Source organism: Pygocentrus nattereri, chromosome 18 (assembly GCF_015220715.1).
Source record: "Pygocentrus nattereri isolate fPygNat1 chromosome 18, fPygNat1.pri, whole genome shotgun sequence".
NCBI lineage: Eukaryota > Metazoa > Chordata > Actinopteri > Characiformes > Serrasalmidae > Pygocentrus > Pygocentrus nattereri.
The window spans coordinates 31247175-31270955 of record NC_051228.1 but is presented as its reverse complement, the minus strand read 5'-3'; the positions used below and the strand labels follow the sequence as shown (position 1 = coordinate 31270955).

General features: G+C 37.5%; 2 protein-coding genes across 5 annotated transcripts in view; one reads left to right on the top strand and one right to left on the bottom strand.

Annotated features, from left to right (window-relative positions):
* Nucleotides 1–6: 6 nt before the first annotated feature.
* Nucleotides 7–18705, top strand: inpp5kb (inositol polyphosphate-5-phosphatase Kb). 4 transcript variants are annotated; one of them, XM_017681923.2, is made up of 14 exons: nucleotides 7–77; nucleotides 937–991; nucleotides 4818–4922; nucleotides 5068–5176; nucleotides 6241–6357; nucleotides 7680–7855; nucleotides 8122–8233; nucleotides 8521–8630; nucleotides 9823–9849; nucleotides 12073–12262; nucleotides 14020–14157; nucleotides 14737–14820; nucleotides 14953–15057; nucleotides 15774–18705. In XM_017681923.2, the coding sequence occupies exons 2-14, from the start codon at nucleotides 945–947 to the stop codon at nucleotides 15840–15842; spliced, it is 1389 nt and encodes a 462-aa protein (XP_017537412.1). In that variant the 5' UTR covers nucleotides 7–77; nucleotides 937–944; the 3' UTR covers nucleotides 15843–18705. The 4 variants fall into 4 exon arrangements, with proteins under 4 accessions (XP_017537412.1, XP_017537422.1, XP_017537394.1 ...); XM_017681933.2 differs by lacking the exon at nucleotides 7–77 and adding an exon at nucleotides 4540–4593 and having other exon boundaries at nucleotides 946–991; XM_017681905.2 differs by lacking the exons at nucleotides 7–77; nucleotides 937–991 and adding an exon at nucleotides 3194–3983.
* Nucleotides 18706–21861: 3156 nt separating this feature from the next.
* gbe1a (glucan (1,4-alpha-), branching enzyme 1a) overlaps nucleotides 21862–23781 on the bottom strand; it is a 235988-nt gene continuing 234068 nt past the window's right edge. Inside the window, exon 16 of the mRNA XM_017681944.2 lies at nucleotides 21862–23534. Within this exon, the coding sequence (XP_017537433.1) occupies nucleotides 23472–23534 (63 nt within the window). The 3' untranslated portion in view covers nucleotides 21862–23471. The remainder of the gene's footprint in view (nucleotides 23535–23781) is intronic.

Sequence of the window (23781 nt, the reverse complement as noted above, 5' to 3'; positions counted from 1 at the left end):
AACCCTTCATCAGACGCCGCAGAGCTTTACGCACACGACGAGAGCTAAAGGCTTCTACCTCATATTTATCTCCAAAGGTGGGCTACTTTGCTTCAACCTAACTATCTGCAGCGTTGGATTTTTTTCTGTGAATAGCTGTGGTGATACTTTTGGTAGACTAGCTTCCACAAGAAAGTCAGAGTAGAAAACTTGAGTGGATGCCTGAGGTAACTACATTGCTAATGCTGCCTGTTGGACGTTTCGAGACGTTGTGGTTTAGTTTGAATGTGTAATTCTAGACAACCGAGTCAGCCCGTTTTCATGCTTCAACTACGATAGTTACTTCTACTAAAAAAAGAGGAGTTAACTTGAAACAAAATAGTGTATCTTTACCTTTGTAGTTTTATTATTTAAATGTACAGAATTGGAAAATAGCAGCTGCCGTTTACATTACCATTTGGTAAAATTGTCACCATGAATAGACCAAACAAAATGGTCTAAAACTACGTTAAATGTCTTACTAACGTCCGCTCAAAGTAAGGAAGCCTTTTTTTTAAATTCACCTCAAAAGTTACAAGGCTTTTACCAACTTAAATTGAAAGAAGTATTTCTGTTAATTATGAATGGAAATATACTACACAGTTGAATTATATAAATCCAGTGCACTGTTTTTCATTGGCTGATCTGGTCTGTTCAGAAAGCAAATATGACAGCTGAACATAAAGAAAAGGGAATAAAGCATGAACACTAGCACTTTATCATCCCAATTCTCCATCCATTAGACCCAGTTGTTTCTAAAGGTCCAGCACCTGGCAATGAGGGGACACATATGAGTGTAGTCAGTGTATGTAACCTTGAATTTTCATTATGTGCAAAAGCTTTTCAGGCCATAAGCTCACTGATGAATGAGGAGTTATTTTGGTGTGATTAACCCCATGTCTATTATTTTGTGTGTAGGCTGGAAAATGAGCACTGGAGCTCTAAGAAACAGACGACGAAACCATGCCTGCAGGTATGATCGTCGCTGACCACACTGATACCAACGGTGAAGCATCCTTATCTGTTATGATGTCATTCTGCAGTGAGCTGGGAAGGAGGATTAAAAGTCATCCAGTGCCAGGGGACGTCATAATCTTAGGGACTGGGATATGAGATTCTTAAAGAAAAGAGGTTTTGTTCCACATTGTCCATTACCCAGTTCCCTGTAAGATGATTAAAGCAACATGCGTTCAATAGAGGGATCAGACTGGAATGTAATAGGATTGAGTAGATGTGCCAGTATCCTAGAGCTTTGCATTACTATTGTTACAAAACACAGTCTAAATTTTAATGGCCACGGTAACAGCTGGGATCGGTGCACTGCTAAAAGTCATTATTATTTAATTATCAAACAGATAAATAAACAACAGACAGGTAGATCAGAGACCACCCTTCTTTTAATTGATTTCCAGTCAAAACGGTCATTAAGTGCAGGCTAGGGTGTCCACCATTTGCCATTATTACAGTTTCAGTTCTTGTCAGGACGTCTGCATTCCGTTTTGTAAAGAAATCCGCCGGGACAGTTTTCCACCCCTCCAAAGTTCAGTCTTAGAAGTCGGTTTTATTTTCTGCTTCTTATAATCCAAGTGATCCCAAACACATTCAATGATATTGAGGTCTGGACTCTTACGTGGTCAGTTGATTGTTGAACAGCAGCTAATCATGACTGTTTTAAGGTGGAAATGTCAAATAAAGGGTGGTCTGACTTTTATACCATACAGTAGGTAGATAGATAAACAAAGAAGAGAACCATTATGGAACTGTTAGGGAACCTTTACTTTTGTGTGAGCTAATATTGCATTTAATTAAAATAAATAAATAAAGCACAAATCAGATCTTGTGATTGTAAAAGGCCTATATTAGTGAAACATGCTGCTGCCCAGAAAGGTTGTATATGGTCCAGACCTGATGATTGTTGTTATTGGTTATGTTTTTCATGTAAAGACTTGCAATTATGTTCAACATTACCGAATATCAAAAAAGACCATGGCACTGGTGTGCTAGTGAAACACTGAGATCAGCCAGATTGTATTTGTGGATAAGTTGATAAATAAGCTTGATAAATATAAGGACCATGCTTTTGACTAAAATTCAGAGCGAACTGTTTACCAAGCAGGCAAGCAGACTGCTGTGTCAGTCTTACCCGAGGGAAGGTCAAGAGATTAGAGCACAGCTTCAGTATGACTGATTCATCAGCCCTGTAGGCCCAGCAGTTCTTCGAACATCTCCATGCACAGTCATGTCCCAGTGTGACAAGGACTTTTTCTGTACTAATTATATTAGAGCTGAAACAGAGTTCACATTTACTATAGATGAAGTTGAAAGAATAGTCTAGAATTATTTTTGTCATTCTGTTATACTATTTAAATATAATGTCTGATTATAAGATTAATGATAATCATTGATTACAGAAGTACAAACCTGTACTTCTGACTTTTTTCTGTTTTGTTTATGTCAACAAATGAGAAAAATGAGGCAAAAATAGAAATCATTGGGTTTCTTTTAGGAAAAGAGCAATGTATGTGTAAGAGCTTTTCATCAAATTTAAATTACAATAACATATTTCCTCTCCTGGTGGTCTCAACTGACAGTTTAAAATCTTCATTTGTGTCAAAGAGCTACTAATGAAAAATAGTCAAATTACGCCATACTTTTGTTATTTCTAGTGACATCGGCAACTTTAAAGAGCTAATAGTTGGAATAGAAGGAATGAACGGACGAACAAATAAACAAGTGAGACTAGGATGGAGGCAAATAGACTGGTACTTGTATATATTTGTCAGAGTAACAGGAAAAAGAAAGAATTCTAGGGAAAATAATAAGGTTATGAAGGATCAGCTGTTAATAAAATATTTTCCTGATCAATTACAAAACATTGTGTTACAAGTAGTTTTACCTCAGAGAAATTGGAATAAATTACCCAGAGTGTAGATGGAAAGCATTGCTAGGCATGTTTATTTCAGGCTTTTAGCTTTAGCCTTGCAGTTCTATGCTGAACCTTTTGTCTATCTCCAGAGGAATGTGAGTTTTTAATCTGTCTATGTAGGATGAGGGCAATATTCACATTGCGGGAGCAAATAGTCTTATAAACCGGCTTAGCATCTGACGCCGTTCAGTTGCATTACCCAAGTTCAGTAACAAAACACTCAGTGAAGCGGAGATCAGCGTACTGAGCCCTCTCACGCGGCTGGCCTGCTCCAGATCACACGCCCTAATCTCACTCTCCACATGCTTCCAAAAGCCCATATTCCTACTTCCACTGGGGCTGGGACGCTCAGGAACTGATGGGTGAAGCCAAGGAACCTACAGCAGAGATCAGAAATCTGTCTGATAATCAAAAAACTGTCTGAAAAACACGCTTTTTTATCTGTTAGAGCTTTTAAATTTAGAACTTTGGAGGATTCATGTGAAAAGTTCTGCATGGACTAGGAATCTTCATGGAAGTTGTATTTGATTAAAAAGGGTTGAATTTGGAAGAAGGTTTTTTTTTTTCAGAAACCATCATCATCATATTGAGAGAACACAAAAAAAAACAAAGACCACAGAAGAGTAACCTGCAGAAGGAAAATTTAAGCAAGATTTCAAGAAGTCGCCTGAGATCTAATTGATCTTTCTGTTCTTTTTGCTCATCTGTTTTCATCGTCATCAGTCTCCATCTACTCAGAACTACTCTTTCTAAATTGTTTTTGTACACGTTGGGTCAAAACAGTTCTTCGGCTCCTGCCTTCGTTCCAACTGTCCAGCAGCAGTGGCAATAATATGGCGGGAGTTTTGGAAGGTCCGCGGTTGCGTTCGGATAGCAACTCCAGCACGGCGTCCAGCAGAACATTGCTGCGCCAGAGGCTCTCTCAACTCCTCACATGTGTGGAGGACCTCAGCTCTGATGATGAGGCCACTGAGGAGGTGTCTCGCACCCTGGATGAAGCCTTCCAGCTTTGTGGGCGATATAGTGGAGAGTTCTTCAGGTGTTTTGTCCTGTAGTCAATCTGGTTGTCTACATGTGCTTGATGTTATACCTTGATCAATTTTCCTTCACTTTCCATTTGGTCCATTGCTCCTTTATTTATCCCCTTGCTGATTCTCAGGTCTTCTGATTGGTGTCATTTTATAGATACTACTTTGTACTTTTGTCAGATGCTGTAGGTCTTAAAGGATCTTTGAATGGATGCTTCATATAATGTAAAGGTTGTTTTTACTGGAATTGTCCATTCAGTGCAACCTTTATTTTTAAGAGTGTGCTTGTTGTGTTTGGACTGTTTGGATGTTTTAGTTAAGACTTCCATTTGGACAGGCTAGCTGCTGAATTTTACTGTGTGTGTTTGCCAATTAAATTTTCTTGTTTCAAACAAAAGTAACAAAATAATATGATAGGTTGGAGTATTTCAATGTAATTTCTTATTTAGCCGCTTTTTTTTGCAATTCCATTTGTGGTTAGTACATCAGCAGAATGGAAACTGACTTGGATATTTTTTAATTAATACAATCCCCATTCCCCTGTAATTCTGTTACCCCATTAACTAGGATACTGTTTCTGATTTGAGCTTCTATCAAGCAGTGAGGGCTGAAAAGGGAGAGGTGAGAACCCCCTGCTGTAAAATCAGCCTCTCTACAAAGATGGTTGTGATTTTATTAAAGAAAAACATACATAGGACAACTAAAGGGCTAAAATTGCAGTGTATAATTACAGTGAAAAGAACTGAATTCATTTATTAACTTCCTTTGACCTTTCTCAGTGGTTGTAGCAGTTGAACCATCTCCATTTCTGTCTGTCTGTCTGTCTGTCTCTCATTCTCTCTCAGACTGCACATGCTGACATGGAACGTCGCTACAGCAGAGCCTCCAGATGACGTAAGGTCACTGTTGCAGCTGGATTCTGACTCCCCTGCTGACCTTTTTGTGATTGGGTGAGAAACTGGCGTGATTTTGATGTTTTAAACTTTAGCTGATAAAGGAGATTATTATTTTAATAAAATAAAATAGGATTTCATATTTGAAATAGGATCACATTTATGGTTCAAAAGTAATGATGGGGAATCTTCACCATTGCAGTCTGCAGGAGGTGAGAGCCACTCCAGTAAAGTATGTCTCTGATCTGATAGCAGAAGACTCATGGAGCCACCTCTTCATGAACACCCTGGGGCCAAATGGCTTTGTCAAGGTATGGAACACTGCTGTGTGTATGTTCTGTGTGATTCAGTGATTATATATTTAAGTCTTGTTTACGAGTGAGGAATGTGGCAAAGTTTATTATATTTAATGTGCTTACGGAGCATAGAGCCTGTCCAAAGCAGTGGTGCTAACAGGCTAAAGTTCTGGAGCGTAAAGAAGAGTACATACTAAAACATTTTTTTAATGTAAAAGGTTCAGCATCAAAACAGCTCTCACATTTTAAAAGGCTGTTATGATGTTACGTAAAATGATGTTATGAAATTCAGTGTTTTAAAAGAATGGAGAAAATTTTAATAAATTTACATCAATTAAATTACATTAAAAGAAACAAAAAAAGGGCAAAATGGGCAAACAGTCAGCTATTTGTTACTGTGTTGTTCATGAAGTTACTATACACTCCCTATTGTCTACAATTGTTTATAATAATCTTATAATAGTCTTTTTGAAAGTGCAAGTACTTGCTCAGTGTTCTAGATGTACTGATGAAAACCATCATACACACTTAAAAGTGTTATCACAGTGTGATGTCATCGATTATGATAGTGATACCATGTTGTCATGTAGCCCACCTCCACTCGACAGTAATACTGTTATTCTCTGTTACTCATTTATGCAGTTGACAGTAGAGTAGGGGCACAATAGTTAGTTTCAGACAATCTCTCATTAAGGCCTGCTGTAAGCTGGGATGGTGGAGAACACTGGCCTCTTTGTGTTTCACCAGTGGATTTAGGTGATGCAATCACAAATTTGATTGGTCAACCATTTCTAACTGGGGTAATTAGCTGTGAGTTTAAGCTCTGTGTCCTCACCCCTCTACCACATGCAGGAATTCTCAGGGCAGGTCAGTTCTCGCCATCCTTTCTCCATGGAGCTTCGCTATTGTGAGCTCCCAGGCTGAAAAATGCCACAAATGCCAAAGACTGTTCTCATGACTGTGGACCCACTAATTGAACTACAATCGTGACACCTCAATGGCCTGCTAAACTGCTCTTTTGCAATGTTATGTACTGTATGTAAATTGTATGCATGTGTGTTTGTGTATGTTGCCCCCAGGTGACCTCTGTGAGGATGCAGGGTCTCCTCCTGATTGTCTTTGCTAGGCAGGTGCATCTTCCCTTTATTCGGGACATCCAGAGCACATACACCCGCACCGGCATTTTTGGCTATTGGGTAACTCTCTTTTTTCAGTGGAAGAGTTTTTCTGTTGGAAACTTAGCAATGAAAGTTAACAGCTTGAACAGTATTTGTATAGGATTTTGACATATAACCACTGATATATAACCACTGATTGTTCAAAACTGAGATGTACACAAAGTCTTTCAGAGTGGTTTAATATGAAACAAAAACAGTCATTTTGTTTACTATCCATGATGGATAGTAAACAATAGTGAACTAATAATCTACGCATTTTAGGCCAAAATTTTTATCTCAAAACTATCACACTATTCAGATAGCGGGTGAAGCATCAAGCCGTGTATTCGTAACCATTTCATGTAATAGCTTTCTGTGATGTAGTTTCAGAGGCATTGAACATTTTTGGTGTCTGATTCATATCACCACCACCGTGAAACTAATCTGGCTCAGTAAGTGTCTGTAGAATTAGCCCGAATGACCATTACATCTTAACCATTTAATTATGCAGAATTTCCCTTTAACAGCTCGGCGTGGTTTAAGGTAGATGTGCAAATATAACACTTTATGGCCAAAAGTTCTTTACTTTTACTGTCAGATTGTTTGATTTCTGATGTTTCTTTACCTGTGTAGGCGAAATAAACATATGAACCACACTAGCTTCTCTCTCTTAACCCAAGTTGCAACATTAGTGGTTCTTTAATGGTATGTTATTCAGTGATAAATTACTTGACTATTTAACATGAATTAAATGAAGTGTTACGTTCAAAGTTGAAGACAGCTGGCTATTTGCCACAATAAATCATGCTTTATTTATTTTAATATATATTTTTAAAAAATATCAGTTTCAGTTTTTTTTTTAAACTCTGGTGTTATTTACATTTTGCACAGCAACCCAACTTTTTGGAAATGGGGTTGTATCTGTAACTGCAACACAGGTTGGCCAAAATAAAAATAATAAAGTGCCATGCATGGAAAAAAGGCCAATTCCAGTCTTGGATGATTTTGATTGTGGACTCCTAATTTGCTGCAAATAGGGTATAAAATTGCTTGTTATATTAGCCTTGTAATGCCAGTGCAAAAATAAAGCAGCCAACTTTTTGACCATCATGGCAGAACGGCTACATTTGGGCTAACAAGAAAACTGTGTAAATGTGATTTATTAAAAATCTATTCTTTGAAAATGAGGCCAACTATGTAACCTCCTATCCTATCATTGGACTTGGACACTATAAATGTATGTATGCTCAGAGTAGAGGATTTTTGCTGAACTGTTTCTTTAAGACTCTCAAGAATATTTACTATGCTTTCTAAAAACTGAAGAAATGAATGAAGTCTTTTGTAATATTATAACTCCACAGGGGAATAAAGGTGGTGTGTCAGTGCGTTTCTCCTTCTATGGGCACATGCTTTGCTTTCTGAACTGTCACCTGGCAGCGCATATGAACTATGCTGTGCAGCGTGTGGATGAGTTTGAGTATATCCTGGACTCACAAGACTTTGACTTCTACAACACGCCGCATGTGCTTGACCACAAGTTAGTGTATACAGATATACTGGAAACTACACATAAAGGACAACCTCACACAAGTACAATAGTTTTTGTAGTATTTATAGCACTTAAGTTCATCCTCATTTTATATGATGTAATACTCTAGTACTTTGTGTACAGTACTCTGGTTAGAGACCACTCTTTCATACGCTTAATTTCCTGTACTTAAGTCTTTTTCCACATATTTTTTGTACAACAACAATGTGTGTGGTTCTCACATGCACACACTGATGCTCCATTGTGTGTGTAAGGGTAGTGTTCTGGTTTGGTGACTTGAACTTCCGCATCGCAGACCATGGCCTGCACTTCCTGCGCTCCTCCATCAACAGCGGCCGCTTCAATCTGCTGTGGAGCAAAGACCAAGTGAGTCAGACACACAAAGACATGCACACTAACCAAACAGAATCCTACAGACCTCTGTAAACATCCCCTGGTCATACAGTGTATGAATAAACTGTTTGCACTCTCTCTATGATGTGAATGTGCATCACTGCTGTACAAATATCATCCTGTATGTGCATATATGTTTGTATGTGTATCCTGTTGTGTTCTTTCTGTGGATTTTCTTCTTCGGGATGTATCAACCGTGCTGAATGTGCAAATGTTGTCTTTGCTACTCTAAATTGGACATGTGTGTGTGTCTGTATTAGCTGCTGATGATGAAGCAGAAGGAGCCGCTACTGCAGCAGTTTGAGGAAGGGCCTCTGCAATTCAAACCCACATACAAATTCGACCGCTTCTCTGAGACGTATGACACAAGGTAAAAACCCCTTACACTGTCTTTTCTCAGAACACACATATACAGTACATACAGTACTGGGCAGAAGTCAAAGACCCTTCATTTACATAATTTCCAATCAAAACGCCCATGAATTACAGGTTATTTCATTTTCAGTGTCAGAAAAAAGCAGAAAGCACAGATTTTTTACAGAAAGTTACACAGAAGCTGTTAAATATCAACATTTACAGCTTTTAGTCCTTTCTCTTTGTGTCTGTTACAGCTTCCATTCTTTGAAAACCCTGTTTTCATCTTAGAAGTTGGTTATGGCTTCTGCCTCTCCCAATTAAAAATGTAGACTCACCAGTTCATAAAAACTCCACAAGCTTAGTTGTCCATTTTTGGAGGTTTTCTCAATAACGGTTTCTTGACAGCTGCACATCCTTTCAGATAGTGTTGAGTTGACTCATCACAGTGGAAGGATGGACAGAAATACCTGTGGATTTTCAGATCTGAAGCAAGAGTGGAGCTTGATTTTCTGCTCTTTCTCAAAGATGAAAGCTTTCTGTATGGTTTTTCTGATGGTAACAGCTTTGGTAATCTATCAGGTCTTACATGGTTGTCTCTGTACCTTTTAATTGCTTTTTGGTAACTATTTTTTCATTTCCTTAAACTCTTTTCTATGCAAGTTGTTATCTTGTATCTCCTCAGAAATATCTTCTTTAGCCATGTTAAATACACACATCTGTGAGAAACTATAAGGTGGCCAAGGTGTATTTGGGTAATTGCTTGTACTAAAATGTTAGCATCTCTTTGAAAGGGAACATAATGTTAGTGACATTAATGTCACTTTAAGAACAGCTTTTGTTGGGAGGACACAGCTGAAACTTGGTTTTAAGATTGGAACGATGGAAGAGTTAAAGTAGCAATAGATGTGCAAAAGTTAAGAGTAGACAAAATACTGATGGAATTGATTTTATATTTAGTAATAGAGGAATTTTCTACAAATATATTTTCTTCTTTTTAATTCTTAATGACCATTTTTATTGGAAACTGAATTTCAAAAGTGTGGTCTCTGGCTTACACAGTACTGTACTCCATGTGTACAGTACAGTTAAAGAGTTTGACAGTAATGGCCAGCAGTCCTTAAAGGAGAGAAAAACATGTTGAACTGACAGGCTTGCTAAAAGATCTCTCTGGGTCATCTCTCTGTCTGCTTTCTTTCTTCTCACAGCGCGCAGAAGACATGGCTTGGTTTTAAGTAAGATTTACTAAGAATGTCACTTTTCTCACGTGGTTCTACCTTAACCTCCTCACATGCCTCAGTAAAGAGCACTGAGTTATAGCCTCAATAACTCACCATGCCATTTCCCACCTTTCCTGCACACCAAACGCATATTATGCATCTGCTGTTTATCATGACTGTTGCCATGGCAAATTGCATCTCCCTACACAATGGTTAATAGCAGGAAGCACTATATGGAGGCATTTTGTGTAGTAAGAGGCTCAGAGTTTAGGTGAGATTAGGGATTCTGTATTCATCCACTACACTTTGTGTGATTAGAGCTATGACGTGAGAATTAGTTCCAGTGCAGTGAGCAGTGGTCTGGTCAGTACCTCTGTGGGAGAGCTGGTGTATGTCAGTGGGAGGTGAGCCACTCCAGCACAGTGTGTGAACGTGTTGTCTTGCAGAAATAACACTCTCACACTACTGCATGGTACAGAAAGGTGTCCCATACATTATTGTTGAACCATTCTTAAAAGTAGCAAATGGAACCAGCCGATGTGGCTGTAGGTTTTTGGTCCAAACAAGCTGGAGCACACCTGATTCCACTTTTAATCCACGTTTAATCAGTTGCTCAGCCTTCAAACAGCTGATCATGTGCAGTCCTGCTACACTGGAATGAAAACCTGCAACCACACTGACCCTTTGTGGATAAGATCAGACACCCCTGATGTAAAGGTTCCATACCAGCTGAATGTTTTTCAGAGAACCCTACATTTTAGTCAACAACCATTCAGAAATCTTTTTTTTAAAAGGGTACTGTGTACACAGAGGCACTAAAACAGCGTTTCGTGTCTATAAATTTATTTATTTATTTTTATTAGAACTCATACCAAAGTGTTTTTTGCCCTGACATTTGGAATTACATGGGGCCCTTTTTTATACTTCTGGTGCTTTTTTTTTACGCATAGAGAGGCTTAAAAATATCTATGAGTGCGTTTGATGGCTCAATTTATACAGCCTTGGCATTGCAACTTATCTGCTAAGTATAATGTGCTCATTTGTTTAATAGGTAGCTGTCTGTGTTCTGTATAACTGTCTTAAAACCAGGTGCTTCAAGAGGTGCGGACCTGAACGGTGACGTCATGCATAATATGCTATAAAGACAACAATATACACATATAACTGACACAACAAACTGCTGATGTACTCCCTGCACAGTCTGCTCTTGAGCTGTGGGTGAAATGTGTGGAGTGGCACATCCATATATGACTGTTCACATATGGTGCTGTAACTGGAACCTGAATGCACTGAGCAAGAGATTAAACGATGATAAAAAATGATAAAGTATGATAACATTTTTCATAATTATTAATAATATTTTCAAAATAATATTTATATATCATAATATAAGCCTTTAGAGCTTAGAAAAGCTCTGCATAAATTTTCATTTTTTGCACCTCAATCTGGTTGTATTTTAGCAACACACCCATAAAGCTTTCAGCTGTTGCTAAGGGGAGTGATTGGCTTGCTGTAATGAAAATACAGAATAAACTTATACTTTAAAACCTACAATAGCCATGAAATGTTTATCAATGAAACATGAAATACAACCTCTACTCTAAAACAAGCACATGTGGGTCTTAAGTGTATAAGTAAAACAAGCTCTTCTCTAAAACAAGCACACATAGGTCTTAAGTACGTTCAAATTATTTTAGAGCTCAGATCTTTTTTATGAATTACTTTTAGCACTTGCAGTTAAACAGTCCTAAAATCTGGAGGTGTTGCCACACCCACAGTACCCCCACTTCTGTCATTCCTGTTTAAAACATACATCTGCATGTGATGTTTTGGTCTGTAGAGGTAGATCCAAGCATCTGTAGAATGTGAGTTGCTTTGCATGTTACTTTTCATTCGTGTTGTTCTTGTCCTTGTCAACAGATTATTTAACAAGTTAACAGTGACCTATCATGTCCGGTAGGGGGCAGTGTTAATCCAGTTGTCAGTCCAGTGTGGTAGTATAAGCTCAGTTTTAAATAGTGTGACTGCTTCTATAACTGCAAGTTGAACTGGTAATTTAATCTGAAAGGCTACTGTTGCTTAGAATGAATGGATAGTTACCAGTTAGCACTTTGCAAATACAGCCACACTAAATGTTTAGTCTAGCTATTCTCTTAAGCATTGAAGTGACTGATCTGGACTGGACTCCTTCACCATAATTTGTATGCCTCCTCTCATCATGTGCCTGTGACTGGTCAGTGGGAAGAAGCGCAAGCCGGCCTGGACAGATCGGATCCTGTGGCGGATAAAACCCACAGATGAGGAGGAGTGTGGGTCGATAGCAGACGATGAAGAATTGCCCGTGAAGGTGACTCAGGACATATACACCTGTGATCCATCCTATGGAGTCAGTGATCACAAACCTGTCATCGGCACCTTTAACCTGGAGGTAAGCAGTGCTGAACAGAACAAGAATATTTAATAGTTTGGAGGTCACTATAAGTTAGTTCTAAGACTTTGTACACCTTAATCAACTAATGAGCTGATGAGCTTTCCAACCAATTAGCACTCAGTAATTTTCAAGCTACCGTCCCACTGCCCAACACATTTTGTATAGAAAAAGAGAAAGATGGTAAATTGTCTTTGATTTTTAATGGAATACATCATTCTGCTTTCCAAAACAAAAGGACATTCCTTCATACATGTCTAAAAACATGTTTAAATTTTCATTTGTAGCCATTTAGCTCCATTCAGTCCCAAGCACTGCACTGAGTGAAGGGCCACACCTACAGAGAGAGAAGCCAGTTATGTTTCCTTAAACTCCCAGCCATGAATGGGATTGCTGGGGGTGACCACCCAACAACAGACCCAACTAGGGTTGTTCATCATTAATCAATAGTTGATTAACTGTGGTTAAGAATTTAGTCAACTGCATTATAAAATCTTAACAGCTTTCAGTCTTCTGTTAGCCTAAATTCATTGACAGTCTTTGCTGAATTAATCATGATGTAAAATTCTATTTACATGGGGCACCATGTAATCATTAATTATACAATGCAACAAAGCAGTGAGACATTAAGCTGCAAAACAGATTCAAGTGTAGGAGCATTTTACAAAGAATGATGGTGGTGTGCATTGCCGGTACCGTGACACTGAAAAATAATTACACCATGAGTACATTGTTAAAAAAGGCACCTAGTCATTACTTTGGTAACTGAAAAGAGAACTCGCAAAATACATTAAAAAGACAAGATGGTAATAAACACTGTCAACAGTGAGGATTTCAGGATCTGACTAGCTTCTTTTAAATTGAAATGTGGATGCACACTTGAGGGAGAAGAAAAACTTAGAACTGTAGCTCTCACAGCTGACCACTGGACTTTTCTGACCACAGCCAACTATATCATGGTTACCAGCTACCACATTGAGCGAAAGCAGTGAGTAAAAACATACATCCTGTGCACAGAAAGCATTCCAGTTAGATTTAAATGTATGTTTGAGGGAAGAAATATACATTTCCTCTTATAAGCCTTACTTATTTAACACCTGTCAATGATTGAGCAATAACTGTTTGTTGGAGTTATCAATAATTGATTAAGGAAATTCTTTACATTTTTGCAACTCTGAAGTCAAAGCTTAGATGGATGCACCATCTAAAGGAAAGGAAAGGAAATTCAGTGGATTTTCCTAAAAGGAGAATCTGTTTCTACAAAGCTGTTCTACAAGCACAACAAGTTGATCAAATTAAACATTATATCTCTGTGTCAGGACAGAATGTCTTGACCTGCAAGTACATTTCTTGGCTGTCACATCATCTTCAGCTGTGGTTTCCTGTTTCTTTCACTTGTTCTTAGAAATCTGGTTTATCTCTGAACTGACCAACTGCCGGCCATGTCTGCTTCTAAGTGTATAAAAAGGCCCTTCTGTTCCAAAATAAATTAGTATATGTGTCTTTGCTTCTTACGCACTCATGGAACTCTGATGGAGAACAACCAGACAGAGAGAAGTCAAAGTGGGATCAGATAGGGACAAAGGAAACCATTTCTTGCAGTAGTTGACCAAGAATGCTGCCATGGTCAGTTGAACTGTGTATATCCTGTGCATAAACACAGGTGTTGGGCAAGAATATACTCAACTTTCCACAGATATTTGTCCTGTTTCCAGCCAGGAGGAGTGACTTGTGTGATTTCTCCTCTTTTCTCTCAGCTGCAGAAGAAAGTGGAGACGCCACTGGTGTGTGTGAGTGCAGAAGGCCAGTGGAGCGCTGATGAAGACGCAGTGCTCACTTACACCATTCAGGAGAAGTTTGACGCTTGCACCTCAGACTGGATTGGCCTCTACAAGGTCAGATACAGGCATAGAGAGACAGAAGTGGAGGAAATGATGTACAGACAGAAAGAGAGATATGTAGATATATAAATGATATATACAGAGATATGGAGAGAAAGTATGAGCCAGGGTAGAAAAGAAAAACTAGATGGATTGAGTGAATATTTCAGTGCTTTCAACTGAATATCTACTGTATCTATAATGTTGGGTCACTTACCATTGACAGTATTTTTTCAATTTCCCTGTACTTTGAAAAGAACAGGAAACCTGTTTACTCAAAACACGAATCGAAGCATTTGGGCAGTTACTGAATTCTGTGAATAAACATTTATGCGAAATGTATTTTTGTAGAACATTTTATTGAGTTTGTCAAATGTTTTTGCTGTATATTTATATTATTTATTCTTTCAGAGATAGGACTAGTTTTTCATAGAAACGCATTCACAGTGAAACTCATTGAAATTATTGTTTGTGGTAATTGACAGCACAGTGCAGAGGACATAATGCTATATATGCAGTACTGAGTAAGAAAATGAGTGTAATGTGGTTAAATCTGTTTAGCGGTTAATGTTTCACGTTATGCTCTGAATGTAGATTGGCTTTAGAAGTGCCTTGGATTATATCGCCTTTGTCTGGGTCAAGGAGGATGCGATCGCTGATGTTGATGAAGTTGTTCAGGTAAATATTGATGTTATTTAACTTAAAATACGTAAAAGTTTGTAAAATGAATCTTTTGTTTAGAGAGCTGTTGCAGGTTTGCATGTGTCTTCACTGTTCGAGTATTTTGTGTGTTTTTCTTAACTTCCTCAGCTAAGCATGAAGAGAGATGACCTCCCCCTGCTGGCAGGGGATTACATTCTGGGCTACTTCAGCAGAAACATGCAGTCCCTGGTGGGCCTCAGCCCTCCTTTTCAGGTAGGGTTCATCATACACAAACGCACACACACAGAAGACTCAAACTGCACATGAACAACATAAAGCCTTAAAGGAGAAAGTAGGCATTATTATTACATTATTATTTTTAGTCAATCAAATTGCAAATGTGAAAATAGATCAGGACTAGGAATGTAAATGATTAATCAATTGACCATTAACTGACAGATTGTTCAAACACTTGTTTTGACCAACGTTATGAGTTTTAAAAAAATCATTCATATAATGTCCAATAAACAACAGTTTCCATTTGAATAGGTAATACGCAATATAGAAATTTTAGTAGTCCATCACTGTGTATTCTAATGTTTGTCAACTTTTTAGTTTTTAGTATTTGATGATACAATCATATATTTTGTAGTTGTCAGCCCCTCAGTTTAAACAGAACCAGGTTCTTAGGTAGGGTACATTTAAAACAGATTTGGGCCATTTACTTTAAACACATGTTAGCCTGGCCCCCCTATCAATACAACATTTAACAGTCCATATAAGAAAAACTTTTCAATCTCCGTACATTAATACAGAACTCAGTTGATATGTGCAATCAGTAGTGTCTGTATATCAAGTATATTACAAGCGCTTTGAACACGGCCAGTCAGATTTTAGGACTCAGGCATATAATTGATATTTTCATAAACAGATGTTGGTGTACACTTTCAGTTAGTAAGTCACTGCATGCTTTGGTCTGTGTGTTTAAGATAATGGAGTCTACACTGGCTCTGCTGGAGGGCCTGGTGCCTGAAAACATTAACGGACTGGACAAGTAACAGAGAGGCAGAGGTCAGCTGGACCTGTAATCACCAAGCATCTGAGAGTCTGAGTTCTCTGCCTGTAGACTAGCAGCTGGCTCACTGTATCATCACTCTTCTGGAGAATTACAGTACCGGCACTGAAAAAAGTAAATGCATTGAATTTATTTGATTCAAATATGTACATAATTGCCACATAAAAAAAACATATTATGAACACAGTATTGTTTATTGACTTTTGGCAGTAATTTTGTTGATGTAACATATTTTATTAACATGAAAATGATGTACACATTTGAATCAACTTAATTCAGTGGCGTCTCTTCACACCATGACCATGATTGACCACAGTGCTGCTCTATTTCTGATACCACAGGTCACCTTCTTTAAAGTGCCTACCCACAACATACACAGTAAATTAAATGCATGTTTATAGCTCTTTCTTGCCAGCAGAGGGCCAGGACTGTCCTACTGCTTTACAGCAGAGGTTCTTATCTGCAAAACGATGGTGTGGCTGCAGGTTTTACCATCAATCAGCTCAAATAACTGCTTAAAAGTGTGAAGACTGAGACCAGCTGATTGGAATCATTGACAAGTGGAATCAAGTGTGCTTCTGTTTGATTGGATGGAAAACCTGTAGCCACACTGGCCCTATGGCAAACAAACTTGCTGAAGACAGAGAGGAGAATGATATGCATTGATGGACAAAGTGTGAGAGCACAGGAAATGAATGGCTTACTAGCCCTTAGAAGTCAAGAGTTATTATATTTGTTTTGCTATACTATGCAAATGTAATGACAATTATATATTTACAGTCATATGCAAAAGTTTCAAAACCCCTGGTCAAATGACATGTTTGATTTCTTTTTCCAATAAGTTAAATTCTGCAAATAAACAGTCATCTTGCATTAACATATGCAGAGGATGTGTGTAGAGGATGTGTGCTTATTTACATAAATCAACAAAACATGTTATGTGACCAGAGCTGCCAAAAAAAATTTGCATAGTACTGTATATATTTACATAGCGAGTTATACAATTAATTACATTTGCATTTAATTTACAGTCTGTATGAACATACTCAAGTCTGCACATCTGATTTTACTTGCTATTTGTGACAAAATAAACATTTTTTTTATTTTTTCCAGAAAAAAAATACTATGTTCAAATCCAATATGGGCCAAAAGTTTAGCATGTATAGTGGAATTTCTCTGCTTGTTTCATTGAACTACAAGAGCAAAAATACTATTAACAGAACAGAAGCAGCGATAACTGTGACTTCTAAGGGTTAGTCGATTGTGCTGATAGTCCACTCACAGTATTGGCCAATCTCAAAATAGCTGAAACTAGCAATATATAACTATATATAGCTATATATATAACTAAAGATGGCATAAGACCACCTTTTCTTCTCCAGAAGTGATCTGTCTTCTTTAAAACTTTAAAAACTACTATGATTTAAAGTGAATGATTTGAAGTTTATTAAAAAGTAATCGATCATGCTGAAACTGCTCAAACACACTGCTACCCCACAGGAAGAAATACACAGCTAAACGTCATATAACATATTGGCCCTTACTCACGCAGATTTTACCAACATTTTACCAACTCACTTGTGGTAGTAATGTGCATAAAATTAAGTGTAATGATTTAACACCATGAAAAATATGCTTGATTTTTGCACATGGCAGTCCAGTATATAAGTGGATTTACTTTTTTTTACATGCACATTGGTATAAACAAATGCCATAACTGTTCCATGACACTGCCCAAAAATATACAAATACAAAACACAGCTAGTACAGAACATATAATACCATAGTAGTGTTTAAACATGTTGTTGTAAGGAAATAATTACAGTACACAGTAAAAAAATATATATTTTGTTTATTTTATGTCGTTGGCTCATGAGCTGCTGAATTATGACTGACATGAAACATGCATGAATTTGGGCGTTTAGGTAAATGATATGTAAAAAGCACTGAACGTATTTATCATTTGGGCTCAATTCCACATCAAAAGTTGAATAGATCAGGTGCAGAGTAGCTAGGAGATCAAATCTGCACTAATTTTATACAACTTTGCTAAGTAACGTGCAATGTGAGCATGTGCTGTTTCAGGCCGGATTTGTTACATTAGTTCACATTCACTCTTTTTTTCCCTACAGCATTTTCTGCTGATAACCCATATCAGACTGCTGCAGTCTCTAATGACAACCAGTAAAGGCGCGTAACAGATAAAATAGATAAGGTCATTACAAGAGCAATGCCCAGTACATTTATGTTAATAAGATCTCAGTCACTGCTGATGAAACCTAAAGTAAAAACACCATGAGCACTGGCTTTTATCTTATATAATTTTGGAAATATATATATATATAAAAAAGTGATTTTCAAGAGCTTTTAAATACCCAAGTACTCTTCAAAAGTCATAAGAAGTGTGTTTGGCATATACACACAGCAAACCTTGTTCAAAGCTAATTGGACTAAAGTTTTTGGGCTGTTATTGCATATACGTCCTACAGATGGCAGTGTTGGCATTTCAATAATAATTCTGACCAAACCTGCTATCAAAAATTGTTATATTCGAATTACCTGTGAATGATTTTCAGGTGAAAATGGTTTGCTGTTTGGACAGATTTATTAACGGGCCTGAGAAAAAAAGCTACTGACATAAAAAATGACTGATTTCCAGAGGTAACAGAGTTTAAGGCCTTTGATTTATTTATACTTGATTATGCAGATGACAGAGGAGAGCAGATAAAATCAGTTGCTCATCTTGACCCCATAATACAGAGGGTTAGATAAATACTATTACGCTTCCTGAGTGGGGAAATGGGGATGAAAGCTTACAGAGCAGAAATAAAAGTAATGTACTTGCACACCTGTGTCACTATGTGACTGTCAATGGAACACTAATGAAGCTTTCTCTACAGCTGAGAATTTAACAAGTGTGAATTATTCCAAATATCCTAAAGCTTCATCACAGGACTGTAATAAAAGTCAGGGAGAAAATCCAGTACTGTGCAAAATCTAGAGATCACCCTTCATGTATTTAATTTCCAATCAAAAGAGTTATTAAGTGCAAGTTATTAATTTTTCAGGATATATTTCTGAAAAGATTAAATATAATACTTTTGCATGAGAAAAGGCGAAGTCATAGAAAAATAAAAGAAATACCAGGAGTTTCTGATACTGGAGTTTGTACAGACAATGGGACTCCTGACAACGGTGCAACACCTGGTAGGCCACCAAAACTGTCCCCAGCAGATAAACAGCACTTGAATCTTTCATCTTTGAGAAAGAGGAGAAAATTAAGCTCTGCTCTTTCTTCAGATCTAAAAAATCCACAGGTGTTTCTGTCCATCCTTCCACTGTGAGAAGACGATTCAGTGGGTCTGAAAGGATGTGTAGCTGTCAAGAAGCTGTTAAAGCTGAGAAAAGAAGCCACTGGTGTTCTCAGGACAATGGATTGACCACCTCAGAGTCCAGAACTCTGGGATGCCTTGGATTGAGTTAAGAAGCAGAAGCAACTTCTAGGACTGAACTTTGGAAGTGTGTCTCCTGAAAGTAATGGAAGCTGTAATAAAGGCAAAGGGTGGATACACTAAATATTGATGAATATCATATTAAGTGGCCGAGGCTTGTGTGTAATTTTCTTTTAAAATATGTTCTCTGCTTTTTTCCCCTGACAAAAAAGAATAACTTGTACTAAATGGCTTTTGACTGGAAATTAAATAAATAAAGGTGGTAAATTTGTACACCCTTTGTACATAACAAGGAAAGTTTAACTGCAGTGGACAATGATTTTGTTTTTGATATATTAATAAATGTTCAAATCCTTTTTATGCTTTCATGTTTTCCAGCCACTGCCTAGCAGAATGAACACTAATTTCAGTATATAAATTAAAGTTATGTTGCATAATAATATTCCGTATTCAGCAGTGAGCAAGTCACACACCATACTTTGTTTATTTCATTTCCAGTCATCACAGCCACTAAGAACAAGTTATCCCATTTTCAAAATATGTTGCCAAAAACATGTTTTACAGAAAATTCAGATTAGACTTCAACAACTATGTATGATATGAACAAATTACATATTAATAATATCAGTAATATAAACACATTAAGTGATGTTGAGGTCTAGACTATGGGATAGTCAGTCTGTTGTTCTGAGAACACCAGCAGCTCGTTAGTTTGATTTGCCAATTTTTCTTCTTTTTTCTCCACAATCCCAATTCCCCAATTATAGTATGTCTAATTTCTAATATATATAAATGAGTTGTAATTAATGGCCATTTTGACTGTAAATGAAATAAATGAAGGGTGGTTTCTGACCATTGCGCAGTACTGATAAAGGATAAAAGAAAAAAACACATGAACATATAGTTTAATTATTGAAAGTACTAATTTGGTTGAGTATCTGATCTAAATAACTTCTAAATATCTCAATAAAAAGGATGCAGGAAAGATCTGCAAAGAGACAAAGATGATAAAGAGAAAAGCATTTATTTTTCCTCTAAAAGGCATTCAGGATATAAATGCCTTTCATTGATTCACAGACATTACCTTTACACCTCTTTAGACTGTGCAGTAAAATAAGGCCGTAGCTGACAGCAGGGCTGATAAACACCACTATTAGTGTCCAAGCGCTCGAGCTGAGTGCTTGGGAGAAATTAAAGTGTCGCAATAGATAATGCTGAAGTGATGCAATTAAATTAATTAGAGACAAAAAATAATAATTGGTCATTAGAACGATTAAATGGGAGTCGTTCCCCTTTTCTGTCGCCATTACAGCTTGGCACAGGCTCCTGGAGGAATTCTGCTTTCCAAGGGAACACACTCATTTCTCACATGAACTCCACAGCCTCATACACTTAAAGCATCTGATTGGACGGTGATGTCGCCTGATAGTGGGGAAAAATTGCTAATTATGCTTTTGGAGGGTATTTAAAGAACACTGCAGCAAACTGAAGAAGTGTGTGAATTTGTGTAAGGAGGGGGATTGAGAGAGAGAGAGAGAGAGAGAGAGAGAGAAAGAGCTAAATATCAGGTACATGCTTACACATTTTTTTAAACTTTTGATGAAATTAAATGAAAAGAAACATTTTTTAAATCCACTAATTTCCCAAAAGTCTTACTCTGACATTTCTTGACCTAGTCCTGATCAGCTGCATCTGTAGCATATGGTCCATTAGCACAGATAATAATATTCCCTAATTAAAAAAAAGAACAGAAAACCTGTTGACTCACAACACACTTACAGTAGAAATCAGTGAGCAGGTGCACATTTCAGCATCTGCCCACTGACTTCTATTATAAGTATGTTTCAACAGAAGCTTGTGAAAATACATCATGACACTGGCAACCATGTTATGAGACATTTTTCTCCTCTGGAAAACTTGTCTCGTCTCTGAAGTTATACAGATTTATGGCCTGAATTTGAAGCAGTTGCCCATTGTCTACCATTATAATCACATTTTGATTCAACATGTTTTCTCTTATTTTCAGGAAACTACAGAGAAACACTGACATTGTCTGTGGTAATCGACACAGTTAAGGCAGTTGCTCAAAAAAGTAATTCATTACAAATAAGTAATTACTATTCTCAAACTGTAATGTGAACTTTATTGAAAATGTAATCTCACTATTCATGATTTTCCTTCTAAGTTAGAAAGCAGAACTATTGACTAACTGTACTTGCACACAATAGTCTGACCCCTGCATTTTACCTATCCGTGCAATGAGACAGACACAAATACTTACATACATACATGCACATACTAGGGGGCAGTGAGAACACTTCCCAGAACCCTTTCCATGGTGCCACAGGAGCAGTTGGGGGTTAGGTGCCTTACTCAAGGGCACTTGTCTTGAGTCCTGTCAGCTTAGGGGATCGAACTGGTCACAAGGCTGGCTCCCTAACCTCCAGCCCACGACTGCCCACATGCTAAAATTCTTACAAATCTGTATCAACCATAAAGAAGAAAACCAGTAGTTCTTTTCAGTACTTTATTTCAAAAGAAACAGCCAATCAAAGTAAACATCATTTACAAGACATGTTACTGTCCTTGAACAAGATATATGCTTGTACATGCTTGATTTGAATGAATGGTAAAAGCTGAAAAACTAGCCTGCAGAAACAGTTCAAAAATAGCTGCCTCGAAATAAAATCTTTAAGAATAAAATGTAATGCCTACAGAGCTGTTTCTGAATGAAAATAAAGTCTGACCTGTTCAGGTGAGGTTGGAGTTCTCTCTTCTTCAGCACTGATATCTTTATCAGTCCCATTAACAGACATATGCAAAAGGTGAACCTGTTGTTTTGATTTTCTAAGTTAAAAAAATACGTTAACACAACCTTTAGATGGAAAACCTTAAACACTGCATTTTTCTGCAAATTGAAGTGAAATGTTTTATTTTTATGTTAAAGGCAAATAAACGAAGTGTGTCATACCTTTACACAGGCCACATTTTAGGTTTATTTTTTCCCAATATGTCTAATGCAGCACATAAACAGCATTAGGGCATTAAACGTGCAGAAGTGTGTCTGTAGCAGATGTGTTAACTTATTTTCACTCAGAAAATCAACAAAACATAATTTGACCAGGAGTGCCCAAACTTTTGCATTAATGCTGGTTTGACAGATTGTTGGCCAACTTTACAGCACTTTCCAAGTTACTCACATGTGTTCAAAGTCACACAGTAGGCGGCTGCATGTAGCCCTTATATGTAAATATTACGCACAGATAATCTATAGAGAGGAAATATATATAATAATAATATATATAAATAATATATATAAAATTGTTTCACACCTAATTACTTTTGTTCTTTTGGAGACACGTTACACAAGAAACGTAATTCTTATTAAGTCAGTAACTGTAATGTTTTACACTACTTTGTTACAACAAAAAGGAATCACATTACTGCAATGCGTTATTGTGTAATCAAGCCTGTGTTCTAGATGCAGCAGATTGAAAAATGCTGGAGCATTCCTAAAAAATATCAACAATAAAGGAACTGCCAGTTTTCCAATTTCACATTTCACTGCTCATTTGCTTAAAGAACCATAATGCAGTAAAATCACCTGCTAAAGCTGGAACGTGTCTACCGAAACACCTGGTGTTTATTCTCAGCCCTGATTTTGGAACAGTGGAAGTGGTTCTGTGCTCTTGAGTGAATGTGTAGCACAGATTGGAGGGGGTGTGGATAAAGAATCATGGTCAAAGATCTCTGTTTTCTCTGGAACAAAACAAACCATCTCTTTGTCAATGTATGAAGCAGGAATCAGGGATTCATTTAGGTACAATAAAGTAGCAGCTTGTGCTGTGAAAAAGAAAAAAAGAAATACTGAGGGAAGTGAGTGGGGCATGTTGTCCTTGTCAAATCGGCAGGCGCAGCTGTGAATGCACAAACCAACAGACAGAAAGGACAAAAAAGAAGGATATTTCTAAGCATGTAATGTTTCATATTTCAGTGTTTGTAGAGTGAGGAGGTTAAAACTACACTGTTTGGCTCAAGGGGCTTCTGGAATTTGCACTTATCCAACAAAATGAATGGCTACATTACTTTATGCAGAAATCCCTGGTTTAAAGGAGTGTGGACTGCAGTGACTTCAGCTGGACTCCATCCACACACTGCATTCAATGGTCATAATCATGGTCTTCATTAGCTAGAACAAGAGCGCTTCTGCATGGAATGTAAATCTAGAGAGAGAGAGAGAGAGAGAGAGAGAGAGAGAGAGAGAGAGAGAGGAGAGAGAGAGACACAGAGAGAGAGAGAGAGAGAGAGAGAGAGAGAGAGAGAGAGAGAGATTGTTTGCATGTTCGTAACAAAATCCCTGAATGTTCTGCCTGTATAACTGACGAAACATTACAGTGAAATTACATTCAACCAGACACCCTCCTTCACAGAATGAATACATATTTGTGTACTACTGCAAATATCAAAAAG

What these genes read in the sequence shown, in the direction of transcription:
- inpp5kb (XM_017681905.2), top strand. Translation starts at nt 3,778, where the DNA reads ATGGCGGGAGTTTTGGAAGGTCCGCGGTTGCGTTCGGATAGCAACTCC. An exon ending in AAGACATGGCTTGGTTTTAA is followed by an intron (nt 9,850 to 12,072) that starts GTAAGATTTACT and finishes GTGACTGGTCAG; the next exon opens with TGGGAAGAAGCGCAAGCCGG. An exon ending in GCCTCAGCCCTCCTTTTCAG is followed by an intron (nt 15,058 to 15,773) that starts GTAGGGTTCATC and finishes TGTGTGTTTAAG; the next exon opens with ATAATGGAGTCTACACTGGC.